A 24,095-nucleotide genomic window follows, 5' to 3' on the forward strand; every position below is an offset into this window, starting at 1 on the left:
TACTGCCCCAATACCGTACGGGGAAGCATCGCAAGCTAGACGAAGGGGTAATGCTGGGTTGAAATGAGCCAACGCTTCTTCAGAGGTAATCAACTCCTTGCTCCTGCGAAAAGCCTTTTTGCATTCTTCACTCCACTTCCATGGTGTTTCTTTCCGCAACAGGTCATTCAGCGGATGCAGTACCGTGGACAAATTCGGCAGAAACTTGTGATAGTAATTAATCAACCCCAAGAATGATCTTAACTGAGATACGTTTCCTGGAGCGGGGGCCTTCACAACCGCTTCTATCTTTTCGGGTGACTTATGCAGTCCCTCTCGGTCAATGACATGACCGCAGTATGAGATCCGTTTTTGGAAGAACTCACACTTCTTGCGATTAACCCGAAGGCCATACTCCTTCAACCTGGTGAGTACCAGTTTCAAATTCGTGAGGTGTTCTTCCTCATCTTTTCCCGTGATTAAAATGTCATCTAAGTAGCACTGCGTGCTTGGAATTCCTTGTAACACCTGTTCCATGGCCCTCTGCCAAATTGCTGGCGCCGAAGCTACCCCAAAGACCAGTCTATTGTAGCGATACAAGCCTCTGTGAGTGTTGATGGTGAGGTACTGGCGTGACTCTTCCTCGACCTCCATCTGTAGGTATGCTTGAGCCAGATCTATTTTCGTGAAATGTTTCCCTCCAGCCAACGAAGCAAAGATATCTTCAATCCGCGGAAGCGGGTATTGTACCGTGTGAAGCACCGGATTCACAGTAATCTTGAAATCTCCGCAGATACGGACCTTCCCCGGTCCCCCTGGCTTATTACTCGGTGAGGACTTCATGACGGGAACAATGGGCGTGGCCCACTCACTCCAGTCCACTTTTGACAGAACCCCTGATCGTTCAAGTTCTTCCAGTTCTGCCTCCACAGCTGGTCGTATTGCGTAAGGTACTGACCTGGCCTTAAAAAACTTTGGGCTTGCATTTTCTGCAATCTTAACCTTTGCTTTAATACCTTGCAGTGTTCCCAGTCCCTGCTGGAATACCTCCTTAGCTTCGTCCAATATTCTGGACAACCGTTCAGGTTTGACATCCTCTTTTTCAGAATCCACCGTCATGGCGTTTAGTGACTGCCAGTCCAATTTTATTTTTCGGATCCACTCCCGTCCCAGAAGTGGTGGTCCTCCCTCAGGCAATACATACAGGTCCAACCGGTGATGATCTTTATCCTTGTATCTCACCTTGACTTCTATCTTTCCGATGGGGAATACTTTGTGCCCCGTGTATGTCTGTAGTACTAGTTCCGTATCCCGTAGTGGAATATGCTTGAAAAATTTCTTATAGTCATGCTTATTCATGACCGTCAACGCCGATCCGGTGTCCACTTCCATTTTTACTTGGACCTTTGCAATCTGTAGCGTTATCCAGATAGTTTGTCGGTCAGCTTCATTGCTCACGTTGTGAATTCTCAGACTGTCCAGTCCTTTGCATTTGGAGTGTGAGACCGACTTCTGTTCCCTCAGACTCTTCTTAGTCACCTCTTGTACCTTCCCGTACCATTTTTGTGGTGACTTCTTATTGTTGTACGTTGCTCCTGACCGGCATACCTTAGCTATGTGCCCGATCTTGCCACATTTCCTGCATTCTTGGTTTTTACCCCAGCATTGATTCTGGTCGTGTGTTGTCTTCCCACAACGGTAGCATTTTGTTGTGCTCGAAGTAATTTGGTCCACCCCTAGTGCCGCCGCCTTTAGCTGCATTTCCGCCGTTCCTTTCGCTGCGGCTTCATGCGATGCAGCTATGAGGACAGCCCTGTCCAGTGTGAGGTCATTTTCTTCCAGTAGTCGCTTCTGCGTTCCTTCTTTGGACAATCCGCATACGAACTTGTCCCGCAGTGCCTCTGTCAGATTCCCTCCAAACTGGCAGTATTTCGCTATCCTACGCAGTTCGACCAAGTATTCCGCATTGCTTTCGTCTTTCCTCTGCGTTCTTGCGTAGAATTTGAATCGTTCAGCCAGCATCAACGGTGTGGGGTTCAAGTGATCCTTCAGCACTGCTACAATATCATCGAAAGTCTGATCTGCCGGTTTAGCTGGTGAGAGAAGATTCTTCAACACCCCGAATGTTTTCGCACCCATCATGTTAAGTAAGGTTAAAGCTTTTTCCTCCTTAGCTATTTTGTTAGCCTTACAATGTATCTCAATACGTTCTACGTACGTGGCCCAGTCTTCTATCTCCGAATTGAAATCGTTGATGTCCGCCCGCTTAGGCATCTTTCTTTCCTTGGGTACAACACAAGTATTTCTTCAAGTATTCTTATTTATTTGTTTATTTCTAAGATGGCGGTTTTCCCGCGAAAATGGCGGTTTCCCGCTCTTTCCTTCTCGCCCCGCCCACTTCAATCGTCTTCCCCACCTAATGGCGGCTTCCCGCGTTTCTTCCCTGGTGGAAGGGGAACGCTTTCCCCACAGCGGACAGGTTCAGCCGCTGGGCTGGCTTCCACACAGCTCCCCTTACTCGGCTCTGTCTTTTCCTCCCGCCCGCACGGCTCTACCGGCGCTGGGTACACCCCGTTAACGGAGGACAGTTCAGCCGCTGGACTGGCTTTCGCGCAGTCTCTCACCCCGTTTTCGGCTGTGTCTCTCTCTCACTCCCGCACGTACGGTTTTGCCGGCTCTGAGTACCCCGTTGGTGGAGAACAGCTCAGCCGCTGGACTGGCTCCTCGCAGTCTCTCTCTCCGCACCCGGCTCTCACCCGCACGGTTCCCGTTCGCCTCCCCAGCCCTCTCGCAGACCGGTGTTTCCCTCCCCGGCTGCGGCTGGGTTTCTCTTCCCGCGCCTACTCGCAGGCTCAGCGCTTCGTGGCTGCGGTCGCTGCCCGGATTTTTTTCCCGTCGATCGCGGTCCGGCTGTCACCCGACGCCGTTGGACCCGACTTTTGGCCGGCACAGCTCCCCCTCGACCGAGGTCGAGTGCTCTGCCCTTATCCTCCGGATACTTCTACACCTTCCCCTACTCACAGTCTCTTCGGCCGCCTTGTTTCTTGCTGGTCGGCTCACTCCGCACCGTGGCAGAAGGGTAGTCAGTGCCTGTTGCTGATACGCTTTTGTTGTTAGTCTTCCTGCTTTCTGATGTTGCAGCCTCGTGTTTTCTTTTGGTAGCACGACGAGGGCGGTTGTCTCTCTTCGACGCTCTTCGTTGCTTTTGGTAGTCTTGCCGCAGGGTACGATCGGACTCGTCGCCACTGTAAAGTCTGTGGGTTGTGCAGTTAATAAATACACAGACTTCAGAAGTAACAAACAAACAGGTCTTTACTATTCGAAGGTCCGGGCGAATCTGCCCCAGCAATCATGCCACAACACTTATATACTGGTGTGGTCACTATCGGTATTACAGTATACAGAAGCCAAACAAATAGTGCCACCCGAAAGTAGTCCTCTTAAAGGTGAACGGTTACATTCAATAGTTCCCTTAAAGGTAGACGGGTACATACACTACACAATCAGCTCAGACTCTGGAACTGATGATGGTAAGACCAGCCCATGTGCAAAAGACAAGTCTAAAATGGACTTGCAGACTAATGATGGAAAAACGAAGGAGTGCATAAATGCTTCAGGAGAGAACAAAGTATCAGAACAGATTTCCACTGAACAACAACAACATAGTTTGACAGAGAATTCTGAGTCTGTCCAGTCTACAGACATGCACATTTCTGAGGAACACCGGGCTCGAACTCAACTCAATTTCAAACTACAACAGCAATTAGAACAAATGATTCGCCGTTTTGAGCAAGAGATGAATGCAAAGAAAAAGTTCTTTGACACAGAGTGGGAGAATCTGGAAAGACAGCTGAAGCAGCTGATTGAGAAAATGGAGCAGGAACACACAACCTGTCTGCGCGAGGAGGCCAAACGAATGAAAGCTAAGAAGAAAGAGCACCCTTTTGTGAGCAGTGTCAGCAGTAATAAGCCACTCAGGGAATTGGTGGCAGAGGCAAAAACTGAAGATGCTGCAGAGATCAAGTTTGTTGCTGAAAGTGCTACTTCCAGAGCTTTGCTTCGAATTAAAGAATTGCCAGTTAAAATTGTGAAACCCTTGAGAGAGAAGATTGACATGGAGAAACATCGTGTCATTTTTGAATGCAAGGTTTCCAGGTCAAATGCTGCTGTCAAGTGGTATTACAAAGACAAAGAGATTCATCCCAGTAATAAATATGAGATTGTGAGTGAAGATGTGTACAGGAAGCTCGTTATTAATAATGTCGCTTTTGAAGATGAAGGCAACTACATGTGCGACGCCATAGATGACCAAAGCACAGCAAAGTTATATGTAGAAGAGCAATCAATTGCCATCATTAAACCCATATGTGATGTGGAAGTGTCAGAGCCAAGTGACGCCATTCTTGAGTGTGCGCTTTCAGTTGCTGACGTGAAGTCTCCAAAATGGATACTAAATGGTGAAATTCTTCATGCTTCTGAAGATGTGGACATTGAGCATCGTGGCACTATTCATCGTCTCACTCTAAAAAAAACAACTTGTAAGATGACCGGCTTGCTGCAGTTTATTGCAGGGAAATCAAAATCTGAGGCAAGGCTGACTATTAAAGAGCCTCCGTCAAAGGTAGTCAAAGAACTACAGAACATTACAGTGGAAGAGAAGCATTCTGCTACTTTGAGCTGTGAGTTTACACTTACTCCCAAGATGGTCAGATGGTACAAAGACCAGAGCTTAATCGAATCTTCTGACCGTTACAAATTTAAACAAAATAAGAATGTGATAGAACTTACCATTACAAATCTCACACCCAAAGACTCTGGTGAATATAGCTGCAAATCAAGTAATGCACAGACCGCAGCCACACTCACAGTTGAAGCTCCAAAAATAAAAATAATAAACCATTTGGAGGACGTAGATACTGAGGAGGACAGCAATCTAGTATATTCATGTGAGTTGTTCCATGATGATGAAGATGATGACTCATCTGAACCATTATCACCCCTACCAGGTCACGCACGTGGTCCCTCTGAACGGAGCCAAATCAGTCTGGAAGTAGGAAAACTTCCCAAGGTACTCGAGCCTTTAGAAGTCAGCAAGGCTGGTTCTGAATTTACGAAAGTTCAAGCTGTTAAGTCCAGTGAAGGACTATTAGATGAGTCACCCCAGCAACGTGAACCTACTACACCATCGAGAACTACTACACCACCGAGGCGTTATCCGGACCGAGTCAGGAAGCGCAGGAGGCGCCTCCGCAGAGACTGAATCTGTGAACTGTTTTCCGCAGAGACTGAATCTGTGAACTGTTTTTACATGAAGTTGTGTATATATGTTATGATGTTATGTTTAATGGGGAATATATATATTGTAAGCTAAAAAGGGAGGATTGTAGTGTATGTAACCATTCCACCTTTAAGAGAACTATTGTATGTAACCGTTCCACCTTTAAGAGAACTATTTTAAGAGTTGCACTACTTTAGCTTGGCTGCTGTATACTGTAATACCGGCGGTGACCACACCGGTATATAAGTGCTGTGTAATGATTTATTGGACAGTTCCGCCCTGACCTTCGACTAGTAAAGACCTGTTAACTTTTACTCTTGTGGTCTGTGTATTAATTCTCAATATAACACACAGACTTAACAATACCAGGGCTAAAAGGGTTAAATTATGAGGACAGGTTGCTCAGACTCAGCTTGTATTCCCTCGAGTTTATAAGATTAAGGGGTGATCTAATCGAGGTGTTTAAGATGATTAAAGGAGTTGATCGGGTCGGTAGAGAGAAACTATTTCCTCTGGTGGGGGGAGTCCAGAACAAGGGGGCAGAACCTTAAAATTAGAGCCAGGCCATTCAGGGGTGATGTCAGGAAGCACTTCTTCACACACAGGGTGGTGGAAATCTGGAACTCTCCCCCCCAATAAGCTGTTGAGGCTGGGGCTCAATTGGAGCTTTCAAGACTGAGATTGATAGATTTTTGTTGGGTGAGGGGTAGCGAGGGTTACAGAACCAAGGCAGGTAGATGGAGTTAAGATACAGATCAGCCATGATCTAATTCAATGGCGGAACAGAGTACTGTGCACAGTTTTGGTTTCCTTATCTGAGGAAGGATATATTTTCCTTAGAGGCGGTGCAATGAAGGTTCACTAGATTGATTCCTGGGATGAGAGGGTTGTCCTATGATGAGAGATTGAGCCTATACTGTGGAGTTTAGAAGAATGAGAGGTGATCTCATTGAAACATATAAGATTCTAAGGGGGATTGACAGGGTAGATGCTGAGAGATTGTTTCCCCTGGCTGGAGTGTCTAGAACTAGGGGGCATAGTCTCAGGATAAGGGGCCGTCCATTTAGGACTGAGATGAGGAGAAATTTCTTCACTCAGAGGGTGGTGAATCTTTGGAATTCTCAGCCCCCGAGGGCTGTGGAGGCTCAGTCGTTGAGTGTATTTGTAAAGGAAATAGCCATATTCCAAGAGATACACCATCCTATGAACAGATTTCTGATATTATTAATACATGACATACTGGGTTTAAAAGTCTGGAAAGCCTCAACGACGCAAGCTGTCAATACAGGCTTCTGAGATAAAATGAAGTGTTAACACAAAAGTTGTAAACACCACACAAGCTTTTGAAATGGGAATTGATTGTTAATACTGAGACAAAGACCCTATTGAAGAAGCAAAGGCTTGCTTCCGAGATGTCTGCAGTTTGGAACCAACACAATAGAAATGCCCAAGTAAAGTGTTAAAAACTGACCCTTCGAACAGGAACACAAAATATTAAAAAACCATCTGCCTTTGTAAAAGTAACATCAAATAAGACAGGTTGGGTAGGATTGGTTGAGGAATGTCACTCAAAGGGTTGACGGTGGATAGGCAATGGCAAACATTCAAAGACCGCATGGATGAACTACAGAATTTGTTCATCCCAGTTTGGCATAAAAATAAAACAAAAAAGGTGACTCAACCGGGGCTAACAAGGGAAATTAGGGATAGCATAAGATCCAAGGAGAGGACATATAAATTGGCCAGAAAAAGCAGTAAACCTGAAGATTAGGAGCAGTTTAGGGTTCAACAAAGGAGGACAAAGGGATTAATTAAAAAGGGGAAAATAGAATATGAGAGGAAACTTGCAGGGAACATAAAAACTGACTGTAAAAGCTTTTACAGATATGTGAAGAGAAAAAGATTGGTGAAGTCAAGCGTAGGCCCCTTGCAGTCAGAATCAGGGGAATTTATAATGGGGAACAAAGAAATGGCAGAACAATTAAATACATACTTTGGTTCAGTCTTCACAAAGGAGGACACAAATAACCTCCCAGAGATGTCAGGGAACATAGTGTCTAATGAGAGGGAAGAACTGAATGAAATCAGTATTTGTAGGGAAATGGTGTTAAGGAAATTGACGGGATTGAAGGCCGATAAATCCCCAGGACCTGATAATCTACATCCTAGGATACTTAAGGAAGTGGCCCTAGAAATAGTAGATGCATTGCTGGTCATCTTACAAAATTCTATAGATTCTAGAACAGTTCCCATGGATTGGAGGGTAGCTAATGTTACCCTGTAGGAATTGCCTCTAATTCCTATCTATGAATCGAGTTCGACTCAGGCGATCAAACAAACGAGTTTTAATGCAAAACTAACGAGGTTAACAGATTGTACAGAAGTACCACGAAAACAGGTCTTTGCTGGTCGGAGGCTCCACGAGGACTGCCAGGGCGGTCCCGTGCATGGCGTCATGATGTCATGACGTTCCTCCCGCGCTTGGGTGGTCACGTGATTAACGGCATGACGTCATCGCGTTTACCCACGCTTTGCTGTGGTCTTAAAGGGACCGTGCCCTGTACATGCAAACAGTATGTACAAACACAGAAGTCACTAACAGACTGGTACAGGCTTAGGTTAGAGCAAAACATCGTTAAAGGGAATTATATACAGTTGCTCAGAGTCCCTTAGTGGCTCTGCCACAACCCCACTATTCAAAAAAGGTGGTAGAGAGAAAACGAAGCCTGACATCGGTAGTGGGGAAAATGCTAGAGTCCATTATAAAAGATGTAATAGCAGAGCACTTGGAAAACAGTGACAGGATCGGACAAAGTCAACATGGCTTTACAAAAGGTAAATCGTGCTTGACTAATCTAATGGAATTTTTTGATGATGTAACTGGTAGAATGGACAAGGGAGAACCAGTGGATGTGGTGTATTTGGACTTTCAGAAGGCTTTCGAGAAGGTCCCGCATAAGAGATTAGCGTGTAAAGTTAAGGCACATGGGATTGGGGGCAAGGTACTGACTTGGATGGAGAACTGGTTGGCAGACAGAAAGCAAAGAGTTGGAATAAACGGTTCTTTTTCTGAGTGGCAGGCAGTGACTAGTGGGGTACCGCAGGGATCGGTCCTTGAACCCCAGCTATTCACAATATATATTACTGATCTGGATGAGGGAACTAGATGTAATATCTCCAAATTTGCAGAAGACACAAAGCTGGGTGGGCATGTGTGCTGTGAGGAGGGTGCTGAGAAACTCCAGGATGATTTGGACAGGTTGGGTGATTGGGCAGAAACATGGCAGATGCAATATAACGTGGATAAATGTGAGGTTATCCACTTTGGTGGCAAAAACAGGAAGGCAGATTATTATCTGAACGGCAATAGATTGGGAAAAGGGGAAGTGCAACAAGACCTGGGTGTCCTTGTGCACCATTTGTTGAAGGTAAGCATGCAGGCGCAGCAGGCGGTTAAGAAGGCAAATGGTATGTTGGCCTTCGTAGCGAGAGGTTTTGAGTACAGGAACAAGGATGTTTTGCTGCAGTTGTACAGGGCCTTGGTGAGACCACATCTTGAGTATTGTGTGCAGTTTTGATCGCCTTATCTGAGGAAGGATGTTCTTGCCATGGAAGGAGTTCAGCGAAGATTCACCAGGCTGATACCTGGGATGGCAGGAATGACGTATGAGGAGAGATTGGGTCGATTGGGCTTGTACTCGCTGGAGTTTAGAAGAATGAGAGGGGATCTCATCGAAACTTATAAAATTCTGACAGTACTGGACAGACTAGATGCAGGAAGGATGTTCCCGATGGTCGGGGAGATCAGAACCAGGGGTCACAGTCTAACGATAAGGGGTAGGCCATTTAGGACAGAAATGAGGAGGAATTGCTTCACCCAGAGAGTGGTGAACCTGTGGAATTCTCTACCACAGGAGGCAGTAGAGGCCAATTCATTAAATATATTCAAGAAGGAGTTGGATATATTTCTTAAGGCTAAAGGGATCAAGGGGTATGGGGAGAAAGCAGGGACCAGGTACTGAATTTGGATGATCAGCCATGATCGCATTGAATGGCGGAGCAGGCTCGAGGGGCCGAATGGCCTACTCCTGCTCCTATCTTCTATGTTTCTATGTTTCTATGAAACACGATTATATATGCAACCAATTGAAGTAACTAAGAAATGCAACAAACACCCTAGTTGAAGTGTTTTTGATTTACAGGTTGTAAAAGATACCTACAGAACTCTTTGAAGATATAATATCAATAGGTGGCACCAAGCAATCACATTGTGTTTGTGTTGAACTTGGAACACATAGGAGTCACGACGTCTGCTTTCAAACAGCAGAGGTGATTTAGAAATTGAATGGAAGTCCTTCGGTAAGAATGGCATCAAATAAGTACTACTGTTGACATGAATCTTGTCATTCATGTAGAAATGGCTTATGGTGTAATACTGGGTGGCCTGCTGGTGGCGCTGTCCAGAGGGCGTATAAATACTCGGGCATGGGCCCAGCTTGCTCAGGACATTCTTTAACAGGAACTAGTGAAGGACACAACTAGATCTCCATGTTGAAGAACAGTTGATTAAAGCCTTGTTTAATACTCAGAACAAGTGCCTCGTAGTTTTATTACGACAACTGTCATATTGTTTTTTATGATAAGTTTTGAAACACCTATACAGCAGACAGGATTCTGAGAGTCAACAGCTAAATTGACAGTAAGAATAGAAAAGAATTCAACAAAGAATGACTAGGGATAATTAGCTTACATTAGCAGAAAACTTCAAAGGATAAACCACTAAAAAAAGGTATAAAAATAGAGCTTTTCAGATGGAAAGTCAGAAGTCGCTGGAAAGGGCAAGCGATTCTCAACTGCAGAGGCAGTCTCTGTAAGTTTTTAATTCTTTGAGTCGCGGGGATCAAAAAGGTACTCTTATTTGATTTTGGTGGATATTCTGGATGAGAAATAATAAGAAATGTATAAATGTAATGAAGTTAAGATTTGAGAATAAGGATCTCTGAGAATAAGAAATGTAAGCTATTTGTATTTTGAACTGTTAACAGATGTTAACTGTATGTTGGCTCTTAAATAAATCTATATATTTTTAGAATTGTCTCAAATAGTATTTCTGTATCAAACTCACAAACTCAATCTCTGTACACTCTTTTGTGAGGAGTTGCAGAATTCTGGCGGGGGGGGGGCTTCCGGACCCTCATAATATCCGGAAGGTTACAGTCTAGTTAAACTTATTAAAGCACTATCTGGAGGATGGTAACATATTTATGTTATTCCTTTCCTTTAGAGAGAGATAGCTTGGACCTTTAGACCCAATTAAGCGTCTTATAGAATTCGGCTATCTCTAGCTTTAGTGGAAGGTGAACGTCTGAGGAATACGCCTGTTCCGGGGTAGCCTTAAAGGGGCTAGGACTAGTAATTATCCTTTCAGTTGGTGCCCAAAGTGTGTGTTAACGAGTTGATACAGAACCTACATTTATATTTATATCTATATCCATCTCATAGATTGTTAAGTATAGAAGGAGTGTTTTACTGACAGTGGTACTAAGACCCAGATTTAAGTCTCTAGAGATGACAAGTCCCTGATCAGGCCTTGTAGAACTTAAATCAGAACTCCCTCAATATACCACTGAGGTCTAGAAATTTCTTGTACGGTTCATATTAAACCCTAACCGAGGTTAGGTCCTGAAGAAATCGCAAACCCTGTCGGAATTGGCCAAGACTTTTTATTATAAAATTCAAACGATTGCTTTATTAGGGGAAATAATCCTATCCCTGTACCTCCACAAAACCAAGTGATAATTTTTGAAATAGAAGGCTTTGATACTGAAGGAGCTGTTAGAACTCATGGCACGATTAATGTTGATCACCAGAACCAGGGGATACAGAATATCCTGTGGGATAATCAAACAAATACTCCAAATCCACTAAATTCCTTGATGATAAGGTGAACACCTGCATAATTGGGAGACTTAATGAACGGTGCCCAACAAGGTGGTGGCAACCATGGACAAATAGCAGGACCCGGAGCAGCCTATGCTCCTGGGGGCCATGGATTCCGGTTAAGGTGGCAAACTCATGATGAAGTAAATGACAACAATCTTCGAGAAAACTATAGACAGCTTAGAATCCATTATAATCAATGCCGACAGGCACTAGCTCACTCTTATCTAAATGCTGGAGGCGCAATGATTAATGGTCCAGTAAACCAACCCCAGCAACCACAAATTGCGCCCCTAGGTCAAGTAAACCTGAGCTCTATCTACACAATGTGCGGTAGACCGGGAAACACCAACCAGGAAAAAACCTGCCGGATTCTAACTAACCTTGATAAATTGGAAACATGTTGCTAAGATTGGAATGCCCAACACCTGAGGCAACTACTGCAAATGATGCTGAGTTCAAACTTAATTCCCCCATTAAACCAGTGCAACAACTGTGTTCAAATATACGCTTATGTTCTCTCGGCAACTCAGGGGGGGCATGTAATGGGTTCCATCAAGGAAATACTCACTAATACGGCCACAACTAAAGGGCTGGTAGCTGCCTACAGATTAGGCAAAGTACTTACACAGGATAATTGGGACATTGTCCATGGTTGCCTGGCCAATCAATATCAAAATACAGCCCTCAAACTTGCCTGTGATGGTGCTCTAAACGATTATTGAGATAACCAACAAAGATGGGATAATGTCAATCACATTATCCAATTAAATCATGACCTCTTAGGTCTACCCCAAACTAAACCTATAATGAGATCAGAAACTAGGGATAAAAAAACCGGAGAAGGTACCTTTGGTACTCAGAAAGAAGGACTGTATAGACCCAAGTCTCAAGTCCACCCCGCCCAGACACAAACTCATGGCTCAGGACCCCCAAGAGGGTATTCCAGAAGGTTTACACCCCCAACTCACCCACAATATGAGACAGATTTCTCCTCAGAAAGATGGGATAGGTGAGGGGCTAGACCTCATAAGGAAAGCGAAGGACAGTGGACTCCCTATGGGGATGGCTTTTATACTGGCCAAAACTATCAAAGAGCCATGGGAGGGTATCGAGAAAACCGAAATTGGGATCAAAAAGATTCCCGGCAGAACCAACGTCCACCTCAACAGGAGGATCATCAAGAAACTAAACGGTCCGATAAACCCCCTCAGGGATTTGGAAAACATGAAACCCCCAAGAGTGAGGAACAAGAATCAGTTAAAATAATTAAAGATAAACCAGCAAATGAAGCTCAAGCTCCTGAGGATGAATGAAAGGGTTAAAAGCAAATCCTCTCAGTGTTTAAAATGCAAAGCAAACAAATTACAAAGGAAAGAGAAAGGGGTTATGTGCGAAATCACTAAGAGCTGAGGAGAAGCCAGGTGGCGATAAAATGTCTGCCCAGCTCAAGGGCTTTATACAATGGAGCCTTACAAGAATAAGGTAAGGTATAGCCACCAGGCTACACACAGCTAATGCTGAACTGTGAGAAAGATTTAATAAAATCAGCTAAACTTAAAGTGGTAACATAAAGAAACAAAATGGCTTGCGTAGATTATTAAAGAAACCTCAGCCTAGCAACTATAGAACCAGACGTCATAACACAGGTGGCAGAGATAAGGAACAGAAAGAATGGGCTCAGTTACAAACGAGTTGTTGATACTGTAACCTATGACCTGCAGCCCAGTATTGCAGACCAAGAAGGGTCACGAGGGCCTAACCGCCAGAATCATTGCAGGGGAGGATTAATTAGCTATTGTACTGAAGGGGTTAAATTGAACCCTCTCCGAATTCGGACAGCCGAGGTGACCACTAATTAAGTGATGCCAGTAAAATTAAACTCAGAACAAAGGAGTGGGGTCATGTGAAAGTGAATAAGATAAGAAATATCACAATAAAAATTGACTTATGTAAAGAGGCGAAACTAAAACAAAGAACAATGTGAGAAGCTTCGAAAAACCAAGATAAGACGCAGTTGTGGGACCAGACAGAATATGTGCGTTTTGCGTAAGCAATAAGGAATATGCTGCTTTAGCTAAAAATTGTAGACACAGCAGAATATAGGGGTCATGGGAATTTGACCTGTAACCAAAGGCATAGTAAGATGTAACTAACCTTTTTTAATACTGAACAGAATCCATATGTGATCAGGTGATTATTGTAATACAATGTGATTGGATGAAAATAGAATAAAAAGCTGTACCAACCAAGAGAGAACGAGAAGGTGCTCGCACAGACCGCAGGGTCTAAGGCGCTTCTCCCAGAGCTCTGATAATAAACTGCATCTTTTTACTTTTACATGGTTTAGATGTGAATTTATTTTCACCCCAACAATGAACAATCTCAGGATTGAAGGCCTGGCATCCAGCCAGGGCCTCTTGAATTCCCCTAGGCCTTGGCAACCTTGCCCACAAACACACAAGTGAAGGCCCTGTTTGATACGGGAGCTGATTACACTGTAATAGATCCTGCAATTATAAAAACCAAGTGGACAGGTTTGGGCAGCCCAATTTGTAAAAAAAATCAGTAGGGGGATTCACACAAGACAAAACCAAAATAATTAACTTTTCCAAGATACCTATTACTATATATGGAATCACGGTGAACCTAGATGCAGGACTGGTACCACAATTGTCCTGTTCCCTCATTATAAAACAACCAGACATGAACTATTACCTTAAAATTTCCACCAGGCCAGTAGAAGCAGCCACAGACCAAGATGACAGGGGAAAACATGTTCGAACACAGCTTGATCGAACTTGCCTAGAGGGAGGAGGTAAAGACCTCCTTGAAAAACTCATTAATAAATACTATCCTTATCTACAACGCCATCCAAATCAATGTGGAAAGATATCATCCTCCACGATGGAGAGATGCCCTAATACGGAGGAGGGAATCAGACAAACACCGACGAGACCGCGGACAGAATACCATCAAGTTATTTACTGTGATGGATCGTCAATGACGATTAAAAAAGGGACATCCCAACAATCCTCAGCTGGGATGGGGATAGTAGTAGGGACTTTTTGAGATTCCTATTCTTTTTATCCAGAAGAATTACTGTCTATACCCTTTGGCCATAAGACAGCGCAATATGCTGAAGCCGCAGCATTACGGTATGCTTTAGAGAAAGCAGATCTTATTAAACCCACACAGTGGGAAGATATTCTCCGTTCGAGAATGGAGAAAAAGAATTGTCAGGTGATTCATGTAAACGGGCATACATAAGAACATAAGAACATAAGAAGTAGGAGCAGGAGTAGGCCATACGGCCCCTCGGGCCTGCTCCGCCATTCAATAGGATCATGGCTGATCCGAACCTAGACTCACGTCCACTTCCCTGCCCTCTCCCCGTAACCCCTAATTCCCTTATCTGCTAGGAAACTGTCTATCTCCATTTTAAATTTATTTAATGTCACAGCTTCCGCAGCAAATTCCATAGATTTACTACCCTCTGAGTGAAGAAGTTTCTCCTCATCTCAGTTTTGAAAGGGCAGCCCCTTATTCTAAGATTATGCCCCCTAGTTCTAGTCTCACCCATCAGTGGAAACATCCTCACCGCATCCACCCGATCAAGCCCCCTCACAATCTTATATGTTTCGATAAGATCGCCTCTCATTCTTCTGAATTCCAATGAGTAGAGGCCCAACCTACTCAACCTTTCCTCATAAGTCAAACCCCTCATCTCCGGAATCAACCGAGTGAACCTTCTCTGAACTGCCTCGAGAGCCAGTATATATTTTCTTAAATATGGAAACCAAAACTGTACGCAGTATTCCAGGTGTGGCTTCACCAGTACCCTGTATAACTGCAGCAAGACTTCCCTGCTTTTATACTCCATCCCCCTTGCAATAAAAGCCAAGATTCTATTGGCCTTCCTGATCACCTGCTGTACCTGCATACTAACCTTCTGAGTTTCATGCACCAGGACCCCCAGATCCCTTTGTACTGTAGCACTTTGCAGTTTCTCTCCATTTAGATAATAACTTGCTCTTTGATTTTTTCTGCCAAAGTGCATAACCTCACACTTTCCAGTATCATATTGCATCTGCCACTGGGACAGTCCACTCAAAAGGAAACAGCCTTGCAGACGAACAAGCGAAACGTTCGGTCTGCATGACACCCCCTCGAGAGGGGTCTGCCAATGTTAGTGTAATCACTAGGGCAGAACGGGCAGCTAATCAGGATGAGGAACTGATTCAGCTATTAGACCCAATAACAGAGAATCCACCAGAATGTCCACCAAAGTACTTTTACTCGGAAACCCCTACGGGAATTGTACTAGTTAAGTTGCCCAAAGGAAAACAAGAGGTACCCCCAAGACACAAACGAGAACAGCTTGTAAAAGAAGCTCACGAGGGCATAGTTCAAGCACATTGTGGTTCCAGAACAACATTCTGCAAATTGATCCCCTTATATTGGTGGCCAGGCACGCTTAAAACCTGTAAAACATACGTGGCAAATTGTGAGCCATGCTATTTAACCAATAAGTTATCACTAATTAAGCCACCACCATTGGCTCCTGTGAAAGCTGCTGAGCCAATGGGAAAATTCTTTATTGGACCACTTCCCCCGTTTTTGGGATATAGACACGTTCTCGTTTGTGTAGATGGATGCACTTCCTTCTACTGGCTGGTCCCCACAAAAACTGCTTCGGAAAACGCACTCGCCAATGCTATGTCTGATATAATTACTGTAGCTGGTGCACCCGAAACCTTACACTCCGAACAAGGCGGAGCCTTTGTCTCTAAGGTCTTCAAAGACTACTGCGAACAAAGGGGATTGGGTTAGAGCACAGCACGCCACGTCATCCGCAATCAGCGGGGCTGGTGGAACGTAAAAACCAGGAAGTAATAAAGCTTTTGGTCAAACTGTTGAGAATCAGGGGAATAAGTGGACCACCAGCATTACGGAGGTGCAGCTATCACTCAATAATGTGCCCACATCTGCATCATGGACAGTGTCCCCTAAAACTCAATTTTATCTGATGTATGGGGTTGAGATGCATACACCGCTTACCCATAGTTCTTTTATTGCCTCTACACACTCTGAGTCCTTGATCTGACAGCAACAGTTAGATTTTTAAAAAGAAGTAACAGAGGACATTCATCGAATTGATCAGAGGATAAGGGAGGCAAATAGGCAGAAAAAATTGACAAATAAAGTATGGCAACCCCTAGCAGGAGAATGGGTACAGGAAAAGAAGTTCGAGCAAAAACCTGGTTTAAGACCGAAGTGGAAAAAACCTGTTCAAATACATTCTGTTATTAATGGAAGAACAGTTCAAATACATAATAATCAGCCGAATGGCAAGCATATTCTTAAAACTGTCTCCATAGACAATCTCAAGAGATGTCCTGCAGAATACCGGAATGGAGGAACAATACAAGGTGCAGTCGTACACTGTCTTTCAAGACCCAGCTTGGAGCACGACACAGGAAATGGATGCGATTGAATTACTGACGACGGTCAGTCAGATGGTGTCGCCGGCTCCTCCACACGTTGCTTGGCAACGCATCAGGAATTGGATTTGCGAAACGTAACAACCGAAACAAGGAAAGATCAATGAGTTACTTCAGCGAAGGAGGAAGACACAACGGATAAAGAAGGAATCAACTGAGTGCCTAGCAAGGCCTTTACCACAACACGCATTTGTACACACGCCGGATCGAAGGGACAGCGTGTCAAGCTTCAACTAGTTTCAACTGACGTCTCCTTGACTCGTATGGATAACTCACCTCTACGGAACGTACATCTGTCGATTGGACATTCTAAGTACATGTTGTTTCGCTCCTTTCATGACTATGTACTTATCATCCTTTTAAATTGTGTACAATTTAAAATAAGGGGAAACATTGTCCTAGGATGACTTAAAAGGAATTTTCATGTAGCACATGATTGTGCATCTCGTGAAATTAATATGCTATTGTAACCTTATGAGTATTATTGACCAAACTCTGCCCTGATGTTATGCGCTCATCTTTTGGTCAAGAGGTGAGTGTAAAGGAAATAGCCATATTCCAAGAGATACACCAGCCTATGAACAGATTTCTGATATTATTAATACATGACATACTGGGCCTAAAAGTCTGGAAAGCCTCGGCTGTAAACAGAAATACAGGCTTCTGAGATAAAATGAAGTGTTAACACAAAAGTTGTAAACACCATACAAGCTTTTGAAGTGGGAATTGATTGTTAATACTGAGACAAAGACCCTATTGAAGAAGCAAAGGCTTGCTTCCAAGATGTCTGCAGTTTGGAACCAACATAATAGCAATGCCCAAGTAAAGTGTTAAAAACTGACACTTTGAACAGGAACACAAAATATTAAAAAACCATGTGCCTTTGTAAAAGTAACATCAAATAAGACAGGAAACATGATTATATATGCAACCAATTGAAGTAGCTAAGAAATGCAACAAACACCCTAGTTGAAGTGTTCTTGATTTACATGTTGTAAAAGATACCTACCGAACACTTTGAGGATATAATATCAATAGATGGCACCAAGCAATCACATTGTGTTTGTGTTGAACTTGGAACACATAGGAGTCACGACGTCTGCTTTCAAACAGCAGAAGTGATTTAGAAATTGAATGGAAGTCCTTCGGTAAGAATAGCATCAAATAAGTACTTCAGTCATGTTGTTTTTTATGATAAGTTTTGAAACACCTATACAGCAGACAGGGTTCTGAGAGTCAACAGCTAAATTGACAGTAAGAATAGAAAAGAATTCAACAAAGAATGACTAGAGATAATTAGCTTACACCAGCAGAAAACTTCAAAGGATAAACCACTAAAAAAAGGTATAAAAATAGAGCTTTTCAAATGGAAAGTCAGAAGTCGTTGGAAAGGGCAAGTGATTCTCAACTTCAGAGGCAGTCTCTGTAAGTTTTTAATTCTTTGAGTCTCGGGGATCAAAAAGGTACTCTTATTTGATTTTGGTGGATATTCTGGATTAGAAATAATAAGAAATGCAAAAATGTAACGAAGTTAAGATGTGAGGATAAGGATCTCTGAGAATAAGGGGTTTGGAGGGGGTTTGGGGGGGTTGGGGGAGGGTTGGGGGTGGGGGTGTGGGAGTTGGTGGGGGGGTTTGGAGGGGGTTTGGGGGTGTGGGGGTGTGGGGGCGTTTCCAGGCCGAGCAGCAGCTGCTGGGCCCACCAGAGATGTCCTCCTGCTCCGGACATTCTGCTCCCATTTGCTGGTCAGCCACTGATTTTTGGCAGGGGGTGACTGACCGGGAGTTGAAATCTCCCCAGCCTCACACTGCCATGTCTCACCTCAGCCCCCAGGTTGGGTTTCCACTGAAGAGGTGGGCAATGGAACCAGATCTAATATTACAGAGTGAGGAGGAGGGAGGAGAGGAGAAGGAGGGGAGAGGGGAGGAGGATGGAGGAGAGGAGGAGGGAGGGGAGGAGGGAGGAGGGGAGGGGGAGGAGGATGAGGGGAGGAGAGGAGGAGGGAAGGAGGTGGGAGGAGGAGGGTGGAGGAGGAAAAGGTGGGGAGGGTGGAGGAGGAGGGAGGGAGGAGGGGAGGAGGAGGGAGGGGAAGAGGAGGGAATGGGGAGAGGAGGGGAGGAGGATGGAGGAGGAGGGAGGAGGGGAGGAGGGGAGGAGGAAAGGAGGAGAGGAGGATAGGAGAAGGGGAGGAGGAAGGTAGGGAGGGAGGGGAGGAGAGGAGGAGGGAGAGGAGGAGGGAGAAGGGGAGGGGGAGGAGGATGAGGGGAGGAGAGGAGGAGGGAGGAGGGAGGAGGAGGGAGGGGAGGAGGAGGAGGAGGAGTGGAGGAGGAGGGAGGAGGGGAGGAGAGGAGGATGGGTGGAGGAGGGAGGAGAGGAGGAGGGAGGAGGGAGGAGGAGAGGAGGAGGGGGAGAGGGGAGGGGAGGAGGATGGAGTCGGGAGGAGAGGAGGAGTGGAAGGAGGGAGGATGGATGTCTGACAGGTCAGACTGCCCGAGAGGTGCCCCGTGCCCTCCCGCTGGAGTCTGGACCCCCACATCTGCAGAGCGAGGAGCAGTGCACCCATCTTGTGTTGGTGGAACCTCCATTCCCCAAAGGCCTCGGTCTGATTAATGCTAATGTCAGAAGCGCCCAAATCCCAGCATGCCATGCTTTACATGGCACTGTATGAATGGTGGGTTGCCGGTTTGATGACCAGACACCAGTGTTGCCAGGGTGACCAGACACCAGTGTTGCCAGGGTGACCAGACGCCAGTGTTGCCGGTTTGATGACCAGACACCAGTGTTGCCAGGGTGACCAGACACCAGTGTTGCCAGGGTGACCAGACGCCAGTGTTGCCGGTGTGATGACCAGACACCAGTGTTGCCAGGGTGACCAGACACCAGTGTTGCCGGTTTGGTGACCAGACACCAGTGTTGCCAGGGTGACCAGAAGCCAGTGTTGCCGGTTTGGTGACCAGACGCCAGTGTTGCCAGGGTGACCAGACGCCAGTGTTGCCAGGGTGACCAGACGCCAGTGTTGCCGGTTTGATGACCAGACACCAGTGTTGCCAGGGTGACCAGACGCCAGTGTTGCCAGAGTGACCAGACGCCAATGTTGCCGGTTTGGCGCCACCTGCCCAAGGTGCCAGAGCCCATTCCTCCAGGCCGTCGCAGCATCTCCCACTCCCAACTCCTTCATTTCCCTAAAGACCCTCAGACTCCTCGCCACCCTCAGTCTCTCCTGCGACAAGCCCAAGCTTCCCTCACCTTCTCTCTTACCCTCTACAAGCTGTGTTCAGGGCCCAGAGCCTCGGCCCTTCTCTGAGTGAAGGTTGGTTTTTACCAAGTTTCTCCCTTGCTCCGTCCTGTCCTGAAGGTGCCCAGTGCCACTGGGGACAGTTCCAATGGCACCTCCGCTCATTCTATCTGTCAGTCCAAACATTGAACATTAGCTGGCTACTTCACCGGTAGGGGCATCACAGCTGCACCTGATCTAATCCTCACTCAACATCAAACACACACGCACATCCCTGCAGCAATCGCGATCACAGGCAGGAACCCTGTTTCCCCTCTCTACCCAATGGTGCTGAGGCAAATTACAGAATTCCATTCACAAATTCCATTACAACAGTGACTACATTTCAAAAGTATTTCGTTGGCTGTTAAGCGCTTTGGGACGTCCTGAGGTCGTGAAAGGCGCTATAGAAATGCAAGTCTTTCTTTCTTTCTTATCTACGTCTGCCCCAATTCAGACCAGCTAATTGTGGACCATCTACAAGATCCACTTAAACATTCACTCCCTCCACCACCGGCGCACCGTGGCTGCAGTGTGTACCATCTACAAGATGCACTGCAGCAACTCGCCAAGGCTTCTTCAGCAGCACCTCCCAAACCCGCGATCTCTTCCACCTAGAAGGGCAAGGGCAGCAGGCGCACGGGAACACCACCACCTCCAAGTCCCCTTCAAGTCACACACCATCCTGACTTGGAAATATATCTCCGATCCTTCATCGTCGCTGGGTCAAAATCCTGGAACTCCCTCCCTAACAGCACTGTGGGAGCACCTTCACCACACGGACTGCAGCAGTTCAAGAAGGCGGCTCACCACCACCTTCTCAAGGGCAATTAGGGATGGGCAATAAATGCTGGCCTTGCCAGCGACGCCCACATCCCGAGAATTGGGAATGGAAACATGACACACCTCTGCTGATCTATTGGGGAAATACACTGGTCGGAAGTAGGCAAAGCATTGGCTGAATTAATGGCCAATCATTATATTCCGCACTATGAATGTAACTGTAGGGTGAGCAGGCCTACCGTTAGATCGTGCACTCTGTCTGCAGGGGGGAGCTTTGTCTTTGTGAAGATGAATCCATCTCTGTTTATAGTGAAATAATCACTCGGTGTAATTTCATATCTTATTGAAGGGTTTTTATTCTGCAAAATAGAAGTGATCATTAAATACGATAAGTAATATCAGTTTTATCGGATTTTTAAATTGCTGAAGTGCACGAGACACAGCTAATCACAATCCATCCCTGACCTAATATTCACATACACAGGCACTTTCCGACAATGGTAACTGGATTAGGATCATCATCGGGAGCAGGATAAAAGTCAGAAATAGGAGTGGGACTGGGAGCCGGAATAGGAGCATAAGCATTATCAACCATAAAACATCAAACCAAGCACTGGGTTCAGTTCTAGAGGGAGAGAATTGAAAAGCAGGGAAGTGATGTTAAACCTGTATCGAACCTTGGTTAGACCACACTTGGAGTACTGCGTACTGTTCTGGTCGCCATATTATAAAAAGGATATAGAGGCACTGGAGAGGGTGCAGAGATGTTTAACAAGGATGGTACCAGAACTGAGAGGTTATACCTCTCGGGAAAGATTGAGCAGGCTGGGGCTCTTTCCTCTAGAAAAGAGAAGGCTGAGGGGTGACCTGATGGAGGTGTTTGAGATACTGGAAGGGTTTGACGGTAAACGTAGAGAAGATGTTTCCACTTCTGGGCGAGGCCAGAACTAGGGGCCATGAATATAAGAGAGTCACTAATAAGTCCAATGGGGGATTCAGGAGAAACATCTTTCCCCAGGGAGTGGTGAGAATGTGGAACTCGCTCCCACAGGGAGTGGTTGAGGGGAATAGCATTGATGCACTTAAGGGGAAGCTGGATAAACACATGAGGGAGAAAGGAAGACAAGGATAAGTTGATAGGGTGAGATGAGGCTCATGTGGAGCATAAAAACCAGCATGGACCAGTTGGGTCGAATGGCCTGTTTCTGTTCTGTAAAATGTTATCATTCTATGTAATCAGCATTAGGATCAGGAGCAGGATAACGATAAGCATCAGCAGAGAAGACAGGAGTAGTGAGGATCAGATAAAGGTATTGATGAACAGAGAGGGTTATTGATGGACAGAGAGGGATATTGATGAAGAGAGAGGGATATTGATGAACAGAGAGGGATATTGATGAACAGAGAGGGATATTGATGAACAGAGAGAGATATTGATGAACAAAGAGAGAGATTGATGAACAGAGAGGGATATTGATGAACAGAGAGAGATATTGATGAACAGAGAGGGATATTGATGAAGAGAGAGGGATATTGATGAACAGAGAGAGATATTGATGAACAGAGGGATATTGATGAACAGAGAGGGATATTGATGAACAGAGAGGGATATTGATGAACAGAGAGGGATATTGATGAAGAGAGAGGGATATTGATGAACAGAGAGAGCTATTGATGAACAGAGAGGGATATTGATGAACAGAGAGAGATATTGATGAACAGAGAGAGATATTGATGAACAGAGCGGGATATTGATGAACAGAGAGAGATATTGATGAACAGAGAGGGATATTGATGAACAGAGAGGGATATTGATGAACAGAGAGAGATATTGATGAACAGAGAGGGATATTGATGAAGAGAGAGGGATATTGATGAAGAGAGAGGGATATTGATGAACAGAGAGAGAGATTGATGAACAGAGAGGGATATTGATGAAGAGAGAGGGATATTGATGAACAGAGAGAGAGATTGATGAATAGAGAGGGATATTGATAAACAGAGAGAGATATTGATGAAGAGAGAGGGATATTGAAGAACAGAGAGGGATATTGATGAACAGAGAGAGATATTGATGAAGAGAGAGGGATATTGAAGAACAGAGAGGGATATTGATGAACAGAGAGAGATGTTGATGAACAGAGAGAGAGATTGATGAACAGAGAGGGATATTGATGAACAGAGAGGGATATTGATGAACAGAGAGAGAGATTGATGAACAGAGAGGGATATTGATGAAGAGAGAGGGATATTGATGAACAGAGAGAGAGATTGATGAACAGAGAGGGATGTTGACGAAGAGAGAGGGATATTGAAGAACAGAGAGGGATATTGATGAACAAAGAGAGAGATTGATGAACAGAGAGGGATATTGATGAAGAGCGAGGGATATTGATGAACAGAGAGTGATATTGATGAACACAGAGAGATGTTGAAGAACAGAGTGGGGTATTGATAAACAGAGAGAGATATTGATGAACAGAGAGAGACATTGATGAACAGAGAGAGATATTGATGTACAGAGAGAGATATTGATGAACGGAGAGAGATATTGATGAACAGAGAGGGATATTGATTAACAGAGAGAGATATTGATGAACAGAGAGGGATATTGATGAACGGAGAGAGATATTGATGAACAGAGAGAGATATTGATGAACAGAGAGAGATATTGATGAACAGAGAGGGATATTGATGAACAGAGAGAGATATTGATGAACAGAGAGAGACATTGATGAACAGAGAGAGATATTGATGTACAGAGAGAGATATTGATGAACAGAGAGAGATATTGATGAACAGAGAGGGATATTGATTAACAGAGAGAGATATTGATGAACAGAGAGGGATATTGATGAACGGAGAGAGATATTGATGAACGGAGAGAGATATTGATGAACAGAGAGAGATATTGATGAAGAGAGAGGGATATTGATGGACAGAGAGGGATATTGATGAACAGAGAGAGATATTGATGAACAGAGAGAGATATTGATGAACAGAGAGAGATATTGATGAACAGAGAGAGATATTGATGAACAGGGAGAGATATTGATGAACAGATAGGGATATTGATGAACAGAGAGGGATATTGATGAACAGAGAGAGATATTGATGAACAGAGAGGGATATTGATGAACAGAGAGAGATATTGATGAACAGGGAGAGATATTGATGAACAGAGAGGGATATTGATGAACAGAGAGGGATATTGATGAACGGAGAGAGATATTGATGAACAGAGAGGGATATTGATGAACAGAGAGGGATATTGATGAACAGGGAGAGATATTGATGAACAGAGGGGGATATTGATGAACAGAGAGGGATATTGATG

General features: G+C 44.8%; 1 protein-coding gene across 1 annotated transcript in view; it reads right to left on the minus strand.

The window, feature by feature from the left end:
* The window catches only part of LOC147107216 (uncharacterized), a 123,766-nt gene extending 102,613 nt beyond the window's left edge, over nucleotides 1-21,153 (minus strand). Inside the window, exon 1 of the mRNA XM_086008421.1 lies at nucleotides 20,998-21,153. Coding sequence (XP_085864547.1) covers nucleotides 20,998-21,138 — 141 coding nt within the window. The 5' untranslated portion in view covers nucleotides 21,139-21,153. The remainder of the gene's footprint in view (nucleotides 1-20,997) is intronic.
* Nucleotides 21,154-24,095: the final 2,942 nt, after the last annotated feature.

Source organism: Somniosus microcephalus, chromosome 15, assembly GCF_052327205.1.
Source record: "Somniosus microcephalus isolate GS21.2 chromosome 15, FLI_Smic_1.0, whole genome shotgun sequence".
Taxonomy (NCBI): domain Eukaryota; kingdom Metazoa; phylum Chordata; class Chondrichthyes; order Squaliformes; family Somniosidae; genus Somniosus; species Somniosus microcephalus.